General features: G+C 39.4%; 1 protein-coding gene across 4 annotated transcripts in view; it reads left to right on the top strand.

Annotated features, from left to right (window-relative positions):
• Positions 1 to 20,231, top strand: part of FNDC3A (fibronectin type III domain containing 3A) — a 111,107-nt gene that overhangs the window by 73,782 nt on the left and 17,094 nt on the right. For all 4 annotated transcript variants that reach the window (XM_054271376.1, XM_054271375.1, XM_054271377.1 and 1 more), the window contains 8 exons: positions 3,579 to 3,736; positions 4,915 to 4,974; positions 8,781 to 8,919; positions 9,371 to 9,424; positions 10,036 to 10,160; positions 13,392 to 13,566; positions 14,200 to 14,286; positions 19,373 to 19,511. In XM_054271376.1, coding sequence (XP_054127351.1) covers positions 3,579 to 3,736; positions 4,915 to 4,974; positions 8,781 to 8,919; positions 9,371 to 9,424; positions 10,036 to 10,160; positions 13,392 to 13,566; positions 14,200 to 14,286; positions 19,373 to 19,511 — 937 coding nt within the window. The remainder of the gene's footprint in view (positions 1 to 3,578; positions 3,737 to 4,914; positions 4,975 to 8,780; positions 8,920 to 9,370; positions 9,425 to 10,035; positions 10,161 to 13,391; positions 13,567 to 14,199; positions 14,287 to 19,372; positions 19,512 to 20,231) is intronic.

Genomic DNA, 20,231 nt, shown 5'->3' with positions numbered 1-20,231 from the left:
GAGTGTGGTCTGATGTGATAGGAGTCTGTGTTACCTACTTGGGCCTTGCAGGATTTCAAGCCACCCTCCTGCAGTTTCATCAAGGAATTGTTTTCCTCACTTTCCCTCAAGTGAACCAGGACATTGTTTTTTTCACACCTTCTCCTTGTAGTTCTCATTAGAAATATTCCTGCAGGTTTTTTATTAATGTTGTGGTTGGAGCACTTACTCTGAGGATTGTGGTTGCTGATGGATCATCAGTGCTCTGTTCCCAGGGTGAACCATGCTGGCACGGGCAGTACTGGCTGTGGTGGTGGCCATACAATCAGATGATCATGCAGGGTGCTGTCCAGCACAGTGTCCATTGCACCATGTCCTACTCCAGCCAGCCAGGAGCAGTGCTGAAGGCTATGACCTATCCTGAGCTGTCCCATGTCTCAATGCCCAGGTCCAGGGCATGCACATCTAAATCAGGTGGTGTTCTCTGTCATGATCTTTCATTCACAGATACCTTTCAGTTCTATGCAGTATGGGATGCATCAATTTTGCTACCTCCAAACTCCTGTTGGATTCTGACTTCCTTTAGCTTTCCCCCATATGGATCCCTTATCCTTTCATACATGGCAGTGTTAAGTCAAGTTGATTACATGATACTGACACCAGATGAGCCTTCTACTTAGGAGTCTTGAATTATTTATACCCAGATGTAAATTGGAGTGGTTCTGCAGATTGCACCTTGATGTTTGAGCAAAGTCTTCACCAGCTGTCATGTCTCTTAACCAAATAAAAAAGCAAAAAAGAAGACTGAAAAGGCAAAAGCCAAATGAAGAATGATGCAGAAGGCTGAATATATGTAATAAGAGGCAATAAAAGCTGTGAATTTGAGAGTTGGTTATATAGCATGTAAATCCCTTTGGAGAACATTGTATATCTGGTTCTGTGTATGTTTGTGGACTTACGGCATGTCATGCACCTCACTCACAGTTAAGTATCTTGGGTTACTGTGAATTCAGTCCAGATTGCACATGCTAAAAGTGTTTTTTTGTTTGACCCAAATGGTATGCGTAACATATTTTATGAGGAGATTGACTTTGGCAAACTGGATTCCTAATAAAGACGTGCTCACCTCTTGTGTCCACAGTGCTAGAGCCTGACCCAAGTATTATACTCTGCTTTGCAGAAGCACATAGTGTTCAGAGTTGCAACCAGAATCCATTGCAGCTGTTTGCATAAGCACGCAAAGTAATCAGTAATGCCAAGTTTTTTGAAAAAGCCACTCCCAAGTGCCTTAGAGCACATAACAGTAGTGGATTCTTCTGATCTTAAATCTTGGCTCTTCAAAAAAACTTATTTTTCCTTATGTCTCAGAGAGGTAGAAAATATCCTATGTATGAAGGAAATCTAATCTGTCAGGTGGCAGTTTGGCAATGGCAAAGTGTTAGATGGGCTGTTCTGGGCAAAGCACTAAAGAAAGTCAATCAGTAGGAGATAAGGAGAACAGTGAGAATTATCAGATTTTATAGATGAGGAGAAACTCAAATGCTAACAGTCTCCAAATGTATGAGAAACAACTGCAAAAGGAAGGGAAGAGATTTATTGTTCAATTCCATGGTGGCTAGGATTAGTAGTCTTAGCTGGTAGTAAGAGAGACACTGCCTGGACACTAAGGGAAAAAATTCAGCTGTTAAAGTAGCTAAACCTAGGAACAGATCATCTTAAAATAAATCTAATAGTCCTGAAGTACAGGAGGTCCTTGGAGAACCTGAGGAAGAATTTCTTTCCCTCAGGATCTCCTGCCACTTGCTGCAACTCAGGAGGGTGGGGTAAAGATTGTCCAGGAGAGAGCTTTATCAGATGCTTCCCACAACTCCAGAGACTTCCAGAAATGCTAGAATTTTACTGCAGCAGTTATAGATAGTGTTAATCTAGTTGGTGATTGCATCAAGATAGTAGTGGAATTTTTCTTATCAGATTTTAAAGAGAAACTTCAGTGTTTAGTCATACCAACATTTGATCCCTTTTAGGATATCCTGTACAGTTCTGCTAGTGCATAACGGTTTAGTGACATTATTTCCAAGACACTGAGGCTCACATAGTGTGATTTTTCTTCCTTTCTGTTTGCTGTCAATAAGTCATGTCCTCTCTGCTTCGTTCTTGAAGCTGACCTATTCAGTTATTTAGTTTTAGTAGATTGTAGCAATTTGAGAGCAGCAGTTGTGAAGATAGCTTTTTGATTCTGATACTCTGGTAATAGATTTTCAAAAGCAATTATTCCCAAAATAGACATACACTATGATCATATTGTAAAACTAGTAATTTCATGTAATGAAATGTGTTTTGAGTTCTCTTATAAGTTATTGGAAACAGCAGGAGGGTGCAACATATAAACCGCAATAGCAGATGTGCAATACTTATGAACAGCCACAAATTTCTAGGCATTCTTCCATAACAGATCCTAAACCTGCATGCACCTGTGCACTCACCTTCAAGCATACGAGCATCCTCAGCCCCTTGCAGCACACATGGGTTTCAGACAGTGCTCACTCTTTTGGGAGTATGGGTGCCCCTAGTCATGTATCTCCTTTGGAAGACGTGGCTGCTTCAATAGCTTTGTGTGTGACTGCATTGTTCCCTAGAATCTGTTGTTCTCTACAGTCTGCCAATCCACAGGCCATTGAGAAGGCTCTCCACCAGGTCACATGCACTCACCTGAGCTGCAAATCCATGCCTGCTGTGCCTTAAAATGCTGTTGCACCAGCTGGGGTGCACAGCATCCATCAGGCCTGGATGGATACAGCAGTGCTTGGCAGGGCAATTTCTCACACTGTTAGGCCAGATATTGATCATGGCTCTGTTCCTCTCCAGCATCTCTTACCCACCTCTCCCATTACCAATTTTCATGCTACCTCTGCACTTCTAAAGCTGATGACTTCTCTGTTTCAGGAGCACCTTGTGATTCTCTGTTTCCATTTAGCTCACCTGAGGGTCAGCTGGGACCACTTGTTGGATAGTTGGGGGTCACACACACTGGTTATACTGCTATTTCTGTCACACCAGCTGTTCTTATCCAGGCCTTTTTGCGATGGGTGGGGTGCTCAGGCAAACATGACCACAGAAATTCTTCAGGATATTGTCTCTATGTGTATGTACAGGGACCTTGTGAGCATCCCTTCATCTTCCTGTATTTCATAAGAAACAAGGAAGTGTTAGAAAAGTCATGGTACCGGTCACTTGCAAGAGAAAGGTGCCAGAAGCATGGTTTAATGGAGTGCCTGATGTCCTGGGATGTGCTTTGCCATCCCTGTGCCTGCCCACGCTCTGGTCCTTGTTTCAGCAGCCCACTGGGTGGCGTTATGTACCGACAGGTGTCTCTGCCCTCAGCCCCTGCCTGGCTTTGCATTTTTCCCATTGCATTCCTTGCATTTCCAGCGTGATTTCATCTGTGAAAACTAGTTAGTAGCTATTGTGTCAGTATAAATACTCTGATTTGCTAACAGTATGTGATTTTGCTTTCTCTTCTTTGATCATTTGTTGCAAAGTAACATTTGGATACAATAGAATTTAAATGGCAGAGATCTCAAAACTTTGTGTTTCTACAGGTATCAGATATTCAGGCAAGAACAGCGCTGCTGATGTGGTCCCCTCCATCCAGTGATACTGGGGAAGACACAGACAAGAATGACACACCAGAGGTTTATACTTACGAAGTGATGATTTCAAGTACTGGAAAAGATGGAAAGTACAAAACTGTGTACATGTAGGTGTTGGCTATTTTTATTTAGTCACTGCTGCACTGAAATATGTGGCTTAAAACCTCATTAAAAATCTGCTTGTTGTCCAGAAAGTTAAATAAATAATCAGGAGTTTTGTGAAACTTCTGTTTTGAAATTAGCTACTTTTTTCAGTAGAATTTGTTTCATTCATACTGAAGTCTCTGCCATCAACTGGAATGTAAAGATTTTGTTCTTACATGTTGGAGGCATATTTTAGCGCCTATTTTGCTGTATTTCAACCAGCTGCACTAGACACCCCTGAGTTCTCACATAGTGAGGCATACAAGTAGTAAGAAAAATAAATTGTATTTGTTACTTTTTATGTCAGCACATGCTCCTCCTCCCAGTAAGGTTATCCCTCCCTTCACTAAAATTGATCTTGATAGGAGACAGTCTTATGATATTAAAAAAGAAAGGCAAATTCACACAGAACACAGCTCATAGCAGCAGCAAAGCAAACAAAACTCTTCAATTGTTTCATTCCTAACACGATGGTTTTCAGTCAGTTTTTTGCAATTTGGAGAAATATGACAGTAAAATATAGAATTAAGGGTATAGAGTTCTCTAACAGTTATAAACCTGTGTATCTAGCTATTTTTATCTTAGTCACCCTCCCTGGATTTCATGCAATTGAAAGTTGAGTATTCCTATCCAAGAAACTAGCAGCAGAGAAATTATCTTTGCCAACATAAGCTGATGTCAACAAAAGCAGACTAACAGATCTTATTTTGGTGCCTTTTTTGTTTCCTAGGCTCTAACAAGTAGGTGTGTGCAGTCAGGTGCAGTTTTAGATCATGGTTTTTGCCAGGCTGGACTGAGCTGCTGTGTGCTCCAGTACCTCAATGGTTTTTTTTTAGTAATAACATACAAGGATGCACATGCAGCTTGTCTTACTAAGGAAAGAAGAAAATAATTGCTACTCTTTAGAAAGCAGCAAACAAAAAAATGCCTCGAAACCACCAGGGCAAAAGAACAGGAATAACACAAGAAACCTCTAAAATTCAGAGATAAATGCATTTACACATCGCTATATTTAGCAAAAGACAAACTCTTAGCAAATACATTTTATAGAAGGTATGTTGAGTTAGATGATACATGTCTTTTTTTATAAATGTGTGGAATTCTGAAACAGTCTTTAAAACAAACTTGTATCTCTTTCCAGTGGAGAAGAAAATAAAGTTACTGTAAATGATCTCAGGCCAGCAACTGATTACCATGCAAAGTGAGTATCTCACTTTCTCTTCATTAAATTCAGTGGAAATGTTTTAGAAGTTTCATTGTGTATTTGCCTGAGTCTTCAGAGATGGTCTTAAAAACTTCTCACCATCTTTTGAGTCACAATCAACATTTTTGACTTCGCTGACTGCTCAGTCCATTTTGGACAACATAAGACAAGATTGGTGCACATTCATCCTACATTCATGGTCTTTTCTTTATGCTAGCACAGTCACCTTTTTCTGTTTTTGGAGCCAGGCACAGATGCTGCTTTTCAATTATCCACAAGCAGCAGAGGAAGGTACCTTGCCCTGGAAGATGCTCCCTGCTTGGCCACCTGAAAGTCATATCTTGCTCTTTTGCTTGGCTCCTGGAGATCAGAGAACCTGACCCCATATGCATGACAAAATGTGCCCCCAGCTCAGTGTAATTCTACCCTTCTAGCAGAATTGACTACTTCAGTAGGTCAGAAGAAATAGCAGAGGATTGGCAAGATGTTGTTAGGTGTCATTCTTCCCTCTTTTTTTTAAGCATTAGAGGGTCATCTGGAGCTGAACTTGGCAAAGGATGCAAAGACTCAAGGCTTCTATAGCTTTGTCAGCCAGAAACAAAGGTCAGAGGAAGTGTATCCTCCCAAACAAGCACAACTGGGAAACTGGTAACTATGAATGAGGAAGAGGCTGAGGTACTTAACCTTTTGGCCTTAGTCTTCACTGGCAACTTCTTTTCTCACACCTCTCCAGTGGATGGGCAGCAGGACAGGGACTGAGGGAGGCAAGTCCCTCCACAGTGAGAGAAGATCAGGTTTGAGACCATCTGAGGAACCTGCATAAGTCTGCATCAGATGAGATTCATCCCAGAGTCCTGTGGGAGCTACAAACCTGTCAGCCTCACTTCTGTGTGTGGGAAGATCATGGAACAGATCCTTCTAAAAGCCATGCTGAGGCACATGAAGGACAAGGAGGTGATTCGGGACAGTCGGCACAGCTTCATCAAGGGCAAGTCCTGCCTGAAGAACCAAGTGGCCTATGAACAAGTGACTTGTATTCAATGGACAAGGAGTCTGCAGATGTTAGCTGTCTGGACTTCTGTAAGACCTCTGAGATAGTCCCGGACAGTATCCTTCACGGTAGACGAGGAATTGTTTGGTCAGTCACATTCACAGAATAGCGGTCAATGGAATGTCCAGATGGAGAGTAGTGACAAGTGGTGTCCCACAGGGGCCTGTCTTGGACTGGTACTCTTGAATATCTTCATCAGTGACATGGACAGTGGGATTGAGTGAGCTTCCAGCAGAAACACCAAGCAGTTGCAGTGTCAGCCACCAAGTGGTGCAGTTGACACACCTGGAGGATGGGATGCCATCCAGAGAGACCTGGACAAGCCTGAGCAGTGAGGCCACGGGAACCTCATGAGGTTCAACAAGGCCAAGTGCAAGGTGCTGCCCTTGGGTCTGGGCAGCCCTGTTATCAACACAGGCTGCAGGATAAAGGAATTGAGAGCAGCCCTGCCAAGAAGGATGTGGTGGTACTGGTGGATAGAGAGCTGGGCATGACCTGAAAATGTGCACTTGCGGCCCAAAAAGCCAGTTGTGTCCTGAGCAGCGTCAAAAAGAGCGTGGCCAGCAGGGTGAGGGAGGTGGTTCTGCCCTTCTGCTCTCCACCCAGGGTCTCGTGTTTAGCTCTGGGATCCCCATCATGAGAAGGATGGTCACCTGCTAGAGTAGCTCTGGAGGAGGGCCACAAAAGTTGTTCAGTCTGGAGAAATCTCAGTACTTAAAGGGGACCTGTAAGATGGAGACAGACATTTTAGTAGGGCCTGTTGTGATAGCACAAGAGATAGTAGTTTAGAACTAAAAGAGGGTAGATTTAGACTAGATATATGGAAGAAATGTTTTGCACTGAGGGTGGTAAAAGACTGGAACAGCTCGCCCAGAGATGGTGTATGCCCCATCCCTGGAAACCGTTCAGGGAGAGATTGGGCAGGGCTCTAAGGAGCCTGATCTAGTAAAGATGTTTTTCTGTTTATTGCAGGAGAGTTTGGACAAGTTGACCTTTAAAGGTCTCTTCCAGCCCAAACTACTCTGTGATTCTTGGTTGGAAAAAAAAATAGTGTGAATACAGCAGTTTACAAAGAAATAACATTGTGAAGGCAGAAATGAAGGCCTCCTGAAAAGAAGTGCCTTTTCAGGTGGTAATGGCAAGTGTAGAGTACCTTCTTAGGCATGACTGAATGTCCTGCCTCTGTTGACTGTGTGGAGAACCCCAGGATCCCTGTGTACTGATCAAGAGAAGCAATTTAGAGGCAGCTAGCAGGAAGCACAGGGAACAGAAGGGTCCCAGTTAACAATGTTCTGCCTCCTTCCACATTGAATTTAGGGTAGGATTTGCCTTGTGCAATAGCCTTTTTGACATTTGCTCAAGTGGGAGAGCTAGGTTCCCACTTGAAGGTGTGAAGGGGTCAACATCTCCCAGAGCTGTTTTCCAGTGTGTTGTCTTGGTTGTCAAACATAAAGCAGAAGAGGGTTGGTCTGTTTTCATCACACCCCTCATTTAATTTGAGCCCCTATATTGCCTGGAGCACAAGGTCAGGAGAAGGATGAATGCTAAGTTGGCTCCTATGAAAGTGTTTACCTGTGATTTTGTTCCTGTTTTTAGTGGTTTTAGGTATATTTTATCCAACAAAGTTGAAGTCAAAAATTCGTGGAGCATTAGGGTCAGTACCTAGAATTATTTTTTTTCTAAGTGCTCTTCTATCAAGCTGCATTCATATTTTTTCTTGCTTAATTCTGGTTGTTTGTAGACAGAACATGAGAATCAATGGCTTGGCCATCCAAGCTCTTCCTAAACAGAATTCTGCCAGTATGAACACTGCAGAAAATCAACAAAGACTGGAACGACTCAACCACCAAGATAATTGACATATTACATCCTTGCAATTGTATACAAGCAGAAACAACTTTGTGTTCAACTTCAGTCACTGGTTGAATGTTTTCTCTCTGTTTGTGAAATCTATAAAGCCAAATTTACTGTGATTTGCTGTTCATGCATCAAAAATTTATCAGGATTTTTGTATCTTCTTAAGCTGGCAACTCAGATCTTACATTGGTAATCAGAGGAATGGGTTTTTGTAGAGTTTTGGTTTGGGTTTTTTTCCAAAGGAGCAGATGAATACGAAGAAAGTAATGTGCCATTGACCCAAAGAAGAGGCAAGACAGCTGCACAGCTTGGGGGACAGGGGCAGACCAGACGATTGTCATGCATTTCCTTTCGGAGACAAGCCTTTTGAAAAACAAGCCATATCTCTTTGAGACAGAAGCAAAATTCACCCTTGAAGTATGTGGAGAGCTAATTCATAGCCTTACTAAAGGAAAGGACAAGGTGAACACACTCAGCAGGACACTCATTTGAGTGCAGAGGATACTCTGAAAATACATCAACAGCTTCGTTGTGCTCATCTGACGAAAGCACTTGCAGAAGAATTATTCATAATATAAGTTTATGTCTCTACTACAGATAATGAGCCTGCAAAATGCTACCATTATTTTCCAACCAAAGTACAGCTAATAACAGACATATTTCAAATATAATTGTGAGACTAAAGCTGACCAATGGTAATGATGTACATCCGAAGTAAAGGACTCTTTTCTTTCTTATTACTTTTATTGACCAAGATGTTTCCCCCAGTTATTTATTTATAACAGTGATATTTTAATAGTGAAGCAGCAAGGCAGCAACTTAATTTCAAATGCTTGGTTTTCTTTGGAAACTATACAGATTTTGAAGCAAAATGTCATTGACTCTCTTTCTTTAGAGTTCAAGTAGAATGCAACTGTGTAAAGGGGAGCCCTTCAGAAACAGAGAGTTTTACCACAGCAAGTTGTGAACCTGATGCTCCAAATCTGCCCAGGATCACTAATCGGACCAAAAATTCTCTTACTCTTCAGTGGAAGGTAAGGATTGCTTTACAGCCTTTAAAAGAAGTACTTTAAACTCTTCAGAATTGTTGTGGATTTATCAATAAAATACCCTTTTATTGAAACTGAAAATTTTTGTCAAACTTATTAATTTGAGTCACAGTTCCCTGATTCAAAATAGATTTACTGGGTTAAATGTGGGCTTGAGTAAAAAGAGAAGAATTCACAGAAAAGCAGGAGTCTTTCCAGTTAAAATTACTGAGTGCAGTACCCAATGCATTTCAAGGACTAAATTAGGAAAAAAACCATAAACATGGAGCAGGCATTTGTTGTATGGTGACTAAACTAGGAATGTCTTGGCAAGCGAAACAATTATATAAAGGGAGCGTTACTTGTCTTCCACTGTTCTTATGGTTTGATCCATACATGCATTATAAGAGGTCTTGTATCAAGTTAGAATTCTAATTTCCCTGTTTTCCTGTTACAGGCATCTTGTGATAATGGTTCCAAAATCCACAGTTACCTTTTAGAATGGGATGAAGTAAGCAAGTTATTCTATTGTATTTTTAGTCTTCTATTTTTTTAAGCAGCTGTATGTGACTGTGCACATTAAGTTATAGGAAAATTAAGATTTCTGATTAGAGGCATGTGACAATAATGTAATTTGAAGCCATTATTAAAATACAGTTACTGCTCAGTGATTTTTTTGGGGGCATATAAAATAAAAGTATCTTAAATGCATGATTCTGCCATTCTTAATAGTGGCTTTTTCACTCATAGTCCAATACCATATTCAAGAGCTGACATGGAAGGGTCATTCTCTTGTAAGTCTTTCTTTTTTAATAAGTGGGTGGGTCAACTATGGCCCTGCAATGATCTTGCAGTCTCTACCTGGACAGCTATCCTGAGATGGTAGAGGTGCAGTATCTTCGTGGCTTTTATTCTTTCAGCCCCAAGGAGCTGGGAAATGGAAAGGAAGGAAAAAAAACTGCTAATTTAATACAAAGTTTCATATGCTACTGCCTCACCATGTGGAGATTCTTGAGTTATATTTAATTTCAGAAAAGGATTTTACTTCATGTTTTATTGTACTTTAATTGATGGATGCATATGTATTAAGGTCAATAATATGATTAACTTATTACTTTTTAGGGAAAAGGAAATGGAGAGTTTTGCCAGTGTTATTACGGTCAACAGAAGCAGTACAGGATCACTAAACTATCACCAGCAATGGGGTACACCTTTAGGCTAGCAGCCAAAAATGACATGGGAATGAGGTAAATGCTATTACATACCTAAACATGGAAAGCATATGCATCCATGTGTGTGCTACTTCAGGAAAAACATGTGGTGGCATTTAAAGAAAAAGGTTTTTTGTCCAAATGGTCTGAAAAGGAATATAAAATATATAATATTTCAGTTGGAAGAGACCTAGAGTGATCATCTAGTCCAACTGCTTAGTAAAATCACAGTATGTGATTGGATTATTCGTTTTGCAGATAGCCTTTGTGCTATTGGGATATTGTCCTCTCATCTGTCTGTTAGTCTCCTGTTACCCTGGGAAATAGACAGAGTATGGCATTACCATACCAAAGAATTCTTTGGAAGTTCTAGCCCTTACTATCAATGCTTAGGATATGTGGTTCATGCTTTTAATTACTACTTTTCAGGTGTTATAGAGCACCAAACTTTGTTTTGAATTTTTGAATTAATGACATGCGACTTCAGTGGAGAATATAAGTAAGAACTTGGAAAAAAAATGTTTTGTGAAGTTATGCTTGCATTACTGGGTGCATTAGTTCTTGAGTGGGCTTCTTGGTCATCAGGTAAAGCAGATGCATCTGGCTAACAATCACACTGCCAGAGCGCATCTCCTCTACAGCAGACTCCTGGTGTCCATGCTACCTAGTAGTACTTGAACCTTGAGCTCCTGTGGGGCATAAAAATGGAGCTTCTCTCACCATCAGCATAAAATTGCTTTTTGTGTTTCTTTTTTAAATTCAAATATTATGAACACTGTGCTGCAGCTCACTAAAGTGGTCTTATAGCATGAAATAGAGGATGTGTGCTGTGTGTCCTTTATCTGGCAGAAGGAGGTGCTTGAAGGAGCACTGCCTGATTGGCCAGTGTTAAAGTACAGTGTAAAGAGTAGGGAGCCAGACTCAGGGTCATAATTCATGCAGGGCAGAAGGAATTTGCTGCAGACTATTAAGTATGTGAAAAATATAGCTGGCTCAGAGGATCTGAAGCATATGTAAGGAAGCTTTGGAGAGTACTCAGGGAATGCATTGCATAAGGTGCCTGTTCCTATGTCTTTTCTTAAGTACCTGCTTTGTGCTGCTGTCAGAGGACACTGTAGTGGACTAGAATGACTCTTGGTGTGCTCCAGTAGTCTTTATTACATTACTGCCTTCTGGATGATGTTCCTGGAATTAATTATTCTCTTGAGTTGCTCCTGGACTTTGTCTTGTTGAGATTCAGTTGGAACTGTTAAAAATAAAGACAGGGAGGGAGCTGGCAGTTAAGCAGGGTCCAGTGCTTGGGCTCTCTTCCTTTTCCCCTTTTACATCTGAGTGTAGCTGTACCCTGTAGGAATAGCTGCACATATTACAGATTCCTCCAGCGTAAGCTTTGAAGACACTGATTGGTTAAGTACCCTTCTTAAACTAATCACACTGAATAGATTTTTAAATCAGTATTTCATAGCCTTGTGAAGATGTGCTTTATTGTCTTTGTGATATTATTTAATTAAGAAGTCTCTTGAAATAATATTTATTAGTGTAGAGTGCCTGTTTATCTCTTATGAAGAGTGTTGAGAACATTAGGCATCTGGAGACAGAATTTTGTCTAAATAATTTTACTGAGAAAAACAGATATTTTATCTCTAATTTAATAATGTTTAAATTTAATTCTAACCTACATGAAATAATGGTTAAAGAAAACTGGAAAAATAAAATCTATTTTCAGAGATAGTACTGTACTTCTGAGGGAATTGTTTAGTAGTCATTCAAATATGGCTATGGCTGGAACTCTTAGTTCATTTCAGTGTATTTTGGAGTGATTCAAGCAAGTTTTAGAGATTAAATCTTTTTAAGATGTGGGGTTTTTTACCTTATATCTACTTGTAAGGTGACTCCTTCAATAGTTTGTTTTGAAAAGAGTTACACATACTACTTGTATCTAACCTCTCTTCATGCTTTCTTCAGGCTCCCTATAAAATTTTAATTGTTTTAGTAAATATATTGTAGGTGTCACCTGATTTCCATTCCAGAAATTTTCTTGCTTGTGACTTCTTACAAGAAAATAAACTACTATTCCCACAAATTTGGAAGTTTTCTCTTGTTTTTTACTTTTTCCCTTCTTGCTGCACATCTCTTTGGCAGTCCTCACAGACAATATGTTTGTTTTCTGTGCTGTCAACACTCTTGATAATATGCTGTCTGTAAGATTTTTTTCCTTTAAATGCCAAAAAATACCTCAGTGCAGACCAAAATGATAACATGTGCATCACTATAATATAGGTTGAGTAAGAGAGAAATTGAAATTGAGTTATCTTTTTGTTGAGATTTTTCACACAAGTGGGGTTCAAAACACATGAGATAGTTTACTGGTATCTTTGTTTAAGCTACACTGAGGGTTTTATTTTCAGGGCTTCCTGATAGTCACTTAGGTAATCCTTAAATTTTAGATTAAAATTACATCTTTTAATTTAGTTTCATATGGTTAAAAAAACTAGACTGGCTTTAGGCTTGTGATTTTACAGATCTGATGTAAAGCAGCAAAGCCAGCTGAGAGCAGGTGGGCCTTTTTAGTCTAGCTGGATGCATGTCAGGCTATCTGGGCAAGCATGCTGCCTGTTCGCTGACTTTTGCATCCCCCTGTTTCACAGTAGCTCTTTATATGTAATTTGTTTGTATTTTCACCACAAGGTGATTCTAATCTCAATCAGATAAGGGTAGCAGTTGTGTCAGGAGATTTACAGGTATACACTCTACTTCTTTTTCTGCAATAAGGCTTTCATTTTTATCATCTCTTAAAGTAGCTCACCTCTGAATGAAACTATTCTATTATTTTCTGGATCTCTAGAGAAACCAGTACTTCGAAGTAAGCTCAGAACACATCAGCAAAGTTTGTTTTGAAGTCTTGCCTAAATGTTTTTATGCCTTCATGTTTTCACTTTGAAAAGGAAGGACACTGTGGTGTTAGTATATTATTGCATATAGAGCTTTAGTGTTTTAGAATACTGAGTTAATATGAAAAAGCAAAACGTTTTGCTTAGCAAAACATATTAATTATATCATACAAAGTAATCTTTCAATTATGAACATGTTAACCTTGTTCAGATATTTTGTTACTGACAGACTCATGGGCAAGTATGCGTATAAGAGCTTGCAATTTCCATTGTGCATATCTCCAAGAAACTGTCATAGCTGTGTTTAGTAAGAATTTTGGTTTTTAGCTATTAATTATTGTGTCTAGTTAGTTTACATACTGTCTGTTTTAAACAGTGATTTTAGTGAAGAAGTCCTGTATCATACCTCAGGCACTGCCCCAACCACACCAGCAAGTCCTTTGCTGATTAATGCTGGAGTTACTTGGTTATCCCTTCAATGGACAAAACCCTCAGGAACACCATCAGATGAAGGAATCTCATATATATTAGAGATGGAGGATGAGAACTCAGTAAGTTTAGAATACTTATTCTCACTATATTTGATACATTATTGTATTAGTGTAGCAATTATTATTTTTGCTAGAATATTCTACAAGGAATTGTATTTTCTGAAATTAAGCTAATGACTTGTCATTGCTGTGGCCAGGCCACCTAGCTTTCTTCTTTTAATTGTGTTTAGTATTATTAAGCCCCATTTCAGCAAAGACTTTTAAATTGGTTATAACTTTGTGAATCTGTGTGTACAAGTTAAGCCTTGTGAATCTGTGTGTGCAAGTTAAGCCTTGTAAGAGCTGGAGCAAAGCAATTGCATCATGAAGTATGGTCCCTCTAGATTCATTTCAGACTAACAACATTTGCTTTAAAATCAGTACTGTTCTACCCTTTGAAAGTGTTAGGTAAAATTTCCAGTGGCACTGTATATGTCTTTCTTACTGATGTTTTATCCTCTCTTGATTGGAAAATGGTTAATGAATTTGCACTGCTTTAAAAAAAAATTGTGTTTGCACAATGAAGGCGCTCTTATTATTTTGTCAGAGAAGCTTAATAATTACACTTTGAAACAGTAATTTATTTGTATGAAGTATGTTAGATCCTCTGGTGTGCAAAGATAATGTTTCAAATAATCCTCTTTAATTCTGCAGGGATATGGTTTCAAGCCAAAATATGATGGTGATGATCTTACCTACACGGTGAAGAATTTGAGGCGTAGTACAAAATATAAATTTAGGGTAAGATTTTTTTCATATGTTTGGGCACCAGACAAGTTTGAGATTGACTCAGAAGTGGGGAGGGCCTTTTTTAAGGAAAACAGAATTTTATGGCAGTTTCTCACAATTTCAATCTCTTAAAACTGTCGGCTGAATACCTGATTATTTTTTCTGCTGAAGCAATAAGAACCTCTGCAAGGGTATAACACAGTTGCAGGTGTCTTGAAATTCCAAGTTAAAAGTACATGTTCTTAACAGCCAGGGGTTCTTATTTGGCTGATTTGTTTCATGTCCATGGGTGATATTACTTATTGTAGCTATGGGTTCTTTGATAGTAAACACAATGGAGGTGTTTGGGTAAGGAGCAGCCTTGATTAAAAAAAAAATGTTAGGAAGTCATCCATATTATTGTGGTGCAGAGCCTGTTCTAATAAGCTTGAGGGCTGAACTTTTAGTTTGGGAAGAATTCTGGCCAAACTATGAGCTTTTGGATGTGGTTAAAAGGTAGAAAGAAGCATACTGGCCCTAGGAAGGTGATGAAATAGCCACCAAGGACTACAAGAACTTTGCCAGGACAGGCAGAGTTGAAGTAAAGAAAGCTTAGGGTCAGCTAGAACTGAAATTGGCCAAAGATAACAAGAACGACATAAAATGCTTCTTCAGATATGTGAGAAGTAGAAGGGATACATACAGAGGCCATTCCTAAACAAGGCAAAGAGGTAAGTTACTAATAATGCCAATAAAACAGAAGTTCTCAGTACCTTCTTTGCCTCTGCCTTACCAGCATAACTGGACCCCAGATCACAGGATAAGGTAGCTGTGACAAAGCTGGAGTTTGCTGTCTTGGAAGGGCACAGTCCATATCTGGATCTTAAGAGAAGTGGCTGACATTGCTGCAAGACTCCTGTCTATAACATTTGAAAAGTTGTGCAGGTCAAGGAATATCCCTCGTGTCTGAAAGAGGGCAAATGTAATACCCCCCATCTACAAGAGGGGCCCAAAAGAGGACCCAGGGAGCTACAGACCCATTAATCTTACTTCAGTCCCTGGAAAATAAATGGAAACATCTTCCTAGGAAATACTACAAACCAGAAAAAGCAGGCAGTTGGGAATAGCCTACACCAAAAGTAAATGATGGCTGACTAGACTGATCATGTCCTACATCAAGGTAACACTTCCAGTTGGTCCAAGGAGATCAGTGGATGTTCTTTCCCTGAACTTCAGCAAGCATTCAGCAGTTTCCTACAGCCTTCTCCCTGGCCAAATTGACAAGACACAAACTGGCTAGGTGGTACATGAGATGAGTAGAAAACTGGCCAACAGGCCACACTCAGAGGGTGGTGATCAATGGTTTCTAGTCAGTCTGGCAGCCTGTCTGAATTAGGAGCTCCTAGGGATAGGAGGCCCCATGCTGTTCATTTTCACAACTGATCTTGAGGATGAGATTGAAAGCACCCTCACCAGTTTTGCTGGTGACACCACACAGAGTGGTCAGATGAACACATCAGAAGGCAAAGCTATCTTACAGAAGCATCTGGACAGGCTAGAAGAGCGAGGTAGCAAAAACAGTATGAAGTTCAACAAAGACAAGTGCCAAGTTCTGCACCTGGGCTGGAATAACCAAGGAGCCCACTATAGGCTTGGAGCAACCTTGCTGAAAGGTTGCTTCAAGGCAAACTGGATCCTGGGCTGACTCAGCAGTGGCATTGCTAGCAGAGATAAGAGATCCTCCCTGTATTCAGCTTGTGTCAGATCACATCTGGAGAACTGTGTCCAGTTCTGATCCGCACAATTCACAGAAGACAGGCAGAGTGGGAGTTGGTCCAAAGGAGAGTCACAAAAATTATAAAAGGGCTGGAGAACCTGCCCTTTAATGAAAGTCTAAAGGAATTATGTATTTTCTCATTGGAGAAGGCTGAGAGGGACCTCATCACAGTTTGCCAGTACCTAAAGCCTGATCTACAGAGAGGAGGGAGGTTCTCCCTTCACAGGAAGCCCCCTTGAGATGGCAAGGGGCAGGAGTTGCAAGGTGCACTGGAACGGGTTTCATCTTGGTAGAGGAAAGAAATTTTCCACAGTGAGATGTAATCACTAGAACAACCTCCCTAGAAATGTAGTGGAATCCCCACCACTGGATGATTTCAAGATGTGACTGGAGAGTGTGTTAGATAATCTCATCTAGGCTCACTTGCCCCTGAAGGGTTGAACCAGATGATCTTTGAGGTCCCTTCCAGCCTGGGCTATTCTATGTTCTCAGTTACTCTTGAGCAGTTGCTTGGGTTTTGGAACAAAGCTAAAGAAATGTCTGACAGTATGAATGGCAGAATCATTTAGGTTGAAAAAGACCTATAACATCAAGTCCAACTCTTAAACCCAGCACTAAACCACGTCCCTAAGCAACATATCTGCACATCTTTAAAATACCTCCAGGGGTGATGACTCAACCACTTCCCTGGGCAGCCTTGCCAATGATTGACTGCTCTTCCTGTGAAGGAATTTTTCCTAATATTCAATTTACACTTCTTCTGGTGGAATTTGAGGCAGAGTCAGAATAACCTCACCTGTCTGCAAGTGAAAAATATTGATAGCTGTTGTCACACATACACCTAAAACACTAAGGAAGAATACTAAGTAAAATACTCATGGAAGAATTGGGAACTATTCAAGAACAGCTTCTCTTTGCAATATGAGTGGCAGTAGTTGAAGCGTTGGTTGATTTGTTTTGAGTTAACACTAAAGCATGTAAGTACTCCTTTTCAGATGATATTTTGCACTTCTGATTATGATTTTGTTGGGATTTTTGCATAACGTAGTATTTAAATAATTTCAAATATACAGTATGTTTCTAGCACTATTATGGCTATACAGGAACTAAAGAATAGCTATTTCTCTTGAAACTAGCTTTTGCAGGACATGAACATAGTCTTCCTTTGAAAGTAATACTACACATGATTTATACTCATTACTAGTAAACGTATAGTTACTTAAACATCCTAAGTTTCTCATTAAAATAAACTCCAATGTTTATACCCTATTTTTATTAGCAAAACAATAAACAGAAGTCTGTTCACGCATTCATGGAACATAAAGGAGAAGCAAATGTTATGTTGATTAGGTCTTTAATTTTTATTATACAGGGGAAAGACTTAATTAGTAGTAATATTCCTTAAGGCTTTTGAAAGAAGCTTTATAACCATTGGAAACCTTATTATAATACGTAAATGCTAACTGCCTGTTTAACTTGATTTGTAAGGGCACAAAGACAACCAGATGATTATTAATGCTGTAAACTGTATTGGGAGACAATGTCTGAGAGACATGTTGGTTTGCATTTCCTCTTCTAGTCTACTAACATCATTTAGATTCTGCTCATTTTTAAAACAGATATAAAAACTGAAAAAAAACTCTTTTTCCCTTTTTTATTTTTTCCTAGGTGGTTTAGCTTTTTACTAAACTAAACTAGAAAGTAAAGAGTAGCAAGAATTTGTTTTCCTCAAATCACAGACAAGTCTAGGTTGGAAGGGACTCTTAGTGATCATCTAGGTCAAATTTGTGTAGAAAGCCAGGCCGTATCTTAGGCAGTTCAACCCTGCCCCAGCCCTGTTGAGCTGAGATTTCGGTACTCCAGCAAGGATGATTCAACCACTTCTTTGGGCTGTCTGTTCTAATAGTAATTAATTTCTTTTCTTATATCCAGCTAGAATTTCCTCTAACTCACTTTGTGTCTGCTGGCTCTTGTCCTGTCATTACAGATCCTTTGGAAGGCAATGTCTTCATCTTTTCTGTAAATGTCTCTTAGATGTTGGAAGGCTGTGATTAGATCCTTCCCAAAAAAACTTCATTTTACTCAGGCAGAATAAAACAAAGCTTTTTTCCAATGTCAAGTTCTCTAATCCTCTGATCATCATGCTGGCCCTCTTCTGAACTCTTTCCAGTTTCCCAGTGTCTCTTGAACTGGGAGGACCAAAACTGGACACAGTATTCCAAGCATGATTTTAAAAGTGCTGAGTAAAATGACATAATTAAATCCTTTAATCTGCTGGGTGAATTCTTACTGATGCAGCCCATGAAACAATTTGGTTTTGCTACTGCCAGTATGCTTTGCTGATTCATTTGGCTTGCTCCTACTCAAATGCCAATGTCCTTCTTAGCAGAGCTGAAAAAAGAACTGGGTAGAGTCAGACCCCAGACTGCACTGGTGCTGGGATTATTCCATCCCAGGTGCAAGACTCTATCTTTGTCCAAAGCTCATCCAGTTCTTGTTCATGCAATATTTCAGCCTGTCAAAGTCTGTATGGTGGCTCTTCCCTCCAGCATATGTTTGTCTTCTCCTAGTTCACCTTCTCCTGGTGCTATATGCAAATCTGGGAGCATCACTCGCTCCTGTCATCCAGATCACTTCTAAGGATAATGAATAGAATCTGACATTGGTTTGGCTGCTGAGGAAATCCACTCATGAGCCGCTGCTAATTTTTCTTCAAACCATTAGCCAACACTCTTTGAGCCTGGCACTCTGTCAGGTTTTCTACAGCCGTCTTGTGGTTCATCTGTTCTATCTTAAGCTTGTCTACATAGATGTTGTGGAGATCAAACTAAAATTAGGCTAGGTGATGTCCCCAACTCTCCCCCATTTGTTAAGCAAGTTGTTTCATCATGGAAGCACTCAGGCTAGTTAAACACAATTTACCCTTGACAAATATAATTCCTTGTCCTTCACATGACTTTCATGACAACCTTTGCCATAATGATCCTTGGAACTGAAGAGTTTATAAAATCCCTTTGCTGTTGTTAATGCAACTTACCCATATAAATACTACTTCTATCTCAGTATTTTTGTAAAAGAAGGCGCTGTACTGGCATGGGAGGAATTCTTTTAACGATTTGGTTTTTTCTGGCAATTTGCATGCATTTATATTTTCAGTATAGTGATTGTTTAACTATGGGACTAAGGAAAATGTAAAATGAATGTGTATAGTAACTTTAGTTTTTGTGTTAATTTGTTATGTGTCTGTCTATATATACAATATAAATTAATTTGTCCTTACCATAAACAGTGAATAGCATACCACTATCCAATGTGTTTATAGTATTTCATATATATTTGCAGGTCATTGCTTATAACTCAGAAGGGAAAAGCAGTCCAAGTGAGACAGTGGAGTACATTACTTGTCCAGATAAACCTGGAGTACCTTCAAAACCCACAGTGAAAGGAAAAATTCATGCACAGAGTTTTAAAATAATCTGGGGTAAGAATGTTTTCTGGCTCTAATTGGAGTATTTCTTCTGTATTTTTAATATATATTATATATATAAAATATTTTTTATACAGAAGGTCAGGTTTTACTTCAGTAACGCTTCAGTCAACTGAGCCAATATGATCCATTTATATTGAGAAATACTGTCTCAAAATACTTAGTGTGGCAGTACAGCTAATTATATGGGAAAAATAATATACTAACTGTGATAGGGACTGTTATTGCAGAGGACTGCAACTCTTCTAAAAGTGTGGTTAATTGATGTACTGAGAAGTTCTGTTTCCCTGGCACAAAAAGTAGGTGCATGTCATTCTGGATTCTTATTGAAAGAGAAGATTGAAGTTCAACCTGTATCCTCAAGCTATATGGTTTTGAGAGATAAATTTTTATTTGCTAAGGATATTGAGAAACTTTTCCTTAAGCTCAGGAATTTTTAGCCTTATGCTGTAAAATAGGAGAAGGTTAAACAGTACTGTGCCATGCAGTGCTTTAGCAGAAAATCAAACAGTAAAATACTACATTTATTGTCACTTCTCACCTATTTCCATTTAATAATGCTTTTAATTCTTTAGCATCAGTAATAAGAAACTTACATGAAGAGTACAAATAGTACTCAGCAGGTCCAGCCTTGTATCTTCCCAGAGTGCTTTGCTACCTCAGGACTTGATCTTTTATGTACAATGCATAATGTATTAAGTTATTGAAAATACC

The sequence above is a fragment of the Melozone crissalis genome, unplaced genomic scaffold (genome assembly GCF_028551555.1).
Source record: "Melozone crissalis strain CALT ecotype California unplaced genomic scaffold, PUWL_Pcris_2 ptg000013l_1, whole genome shotgun sequence".
Taxonomy (NCBI): domain Eukaryota; kingdom Metazoa; phylum Chordata; class Aves; order Passeriformes; family Passerellidae; genus Melozone; species Melozone crissalis.
The sequence above is the reverse complement of the archived record's forward strand: the minus strand, read 5'-3'. Positions and strand labels throughout refer to the sequence as shown.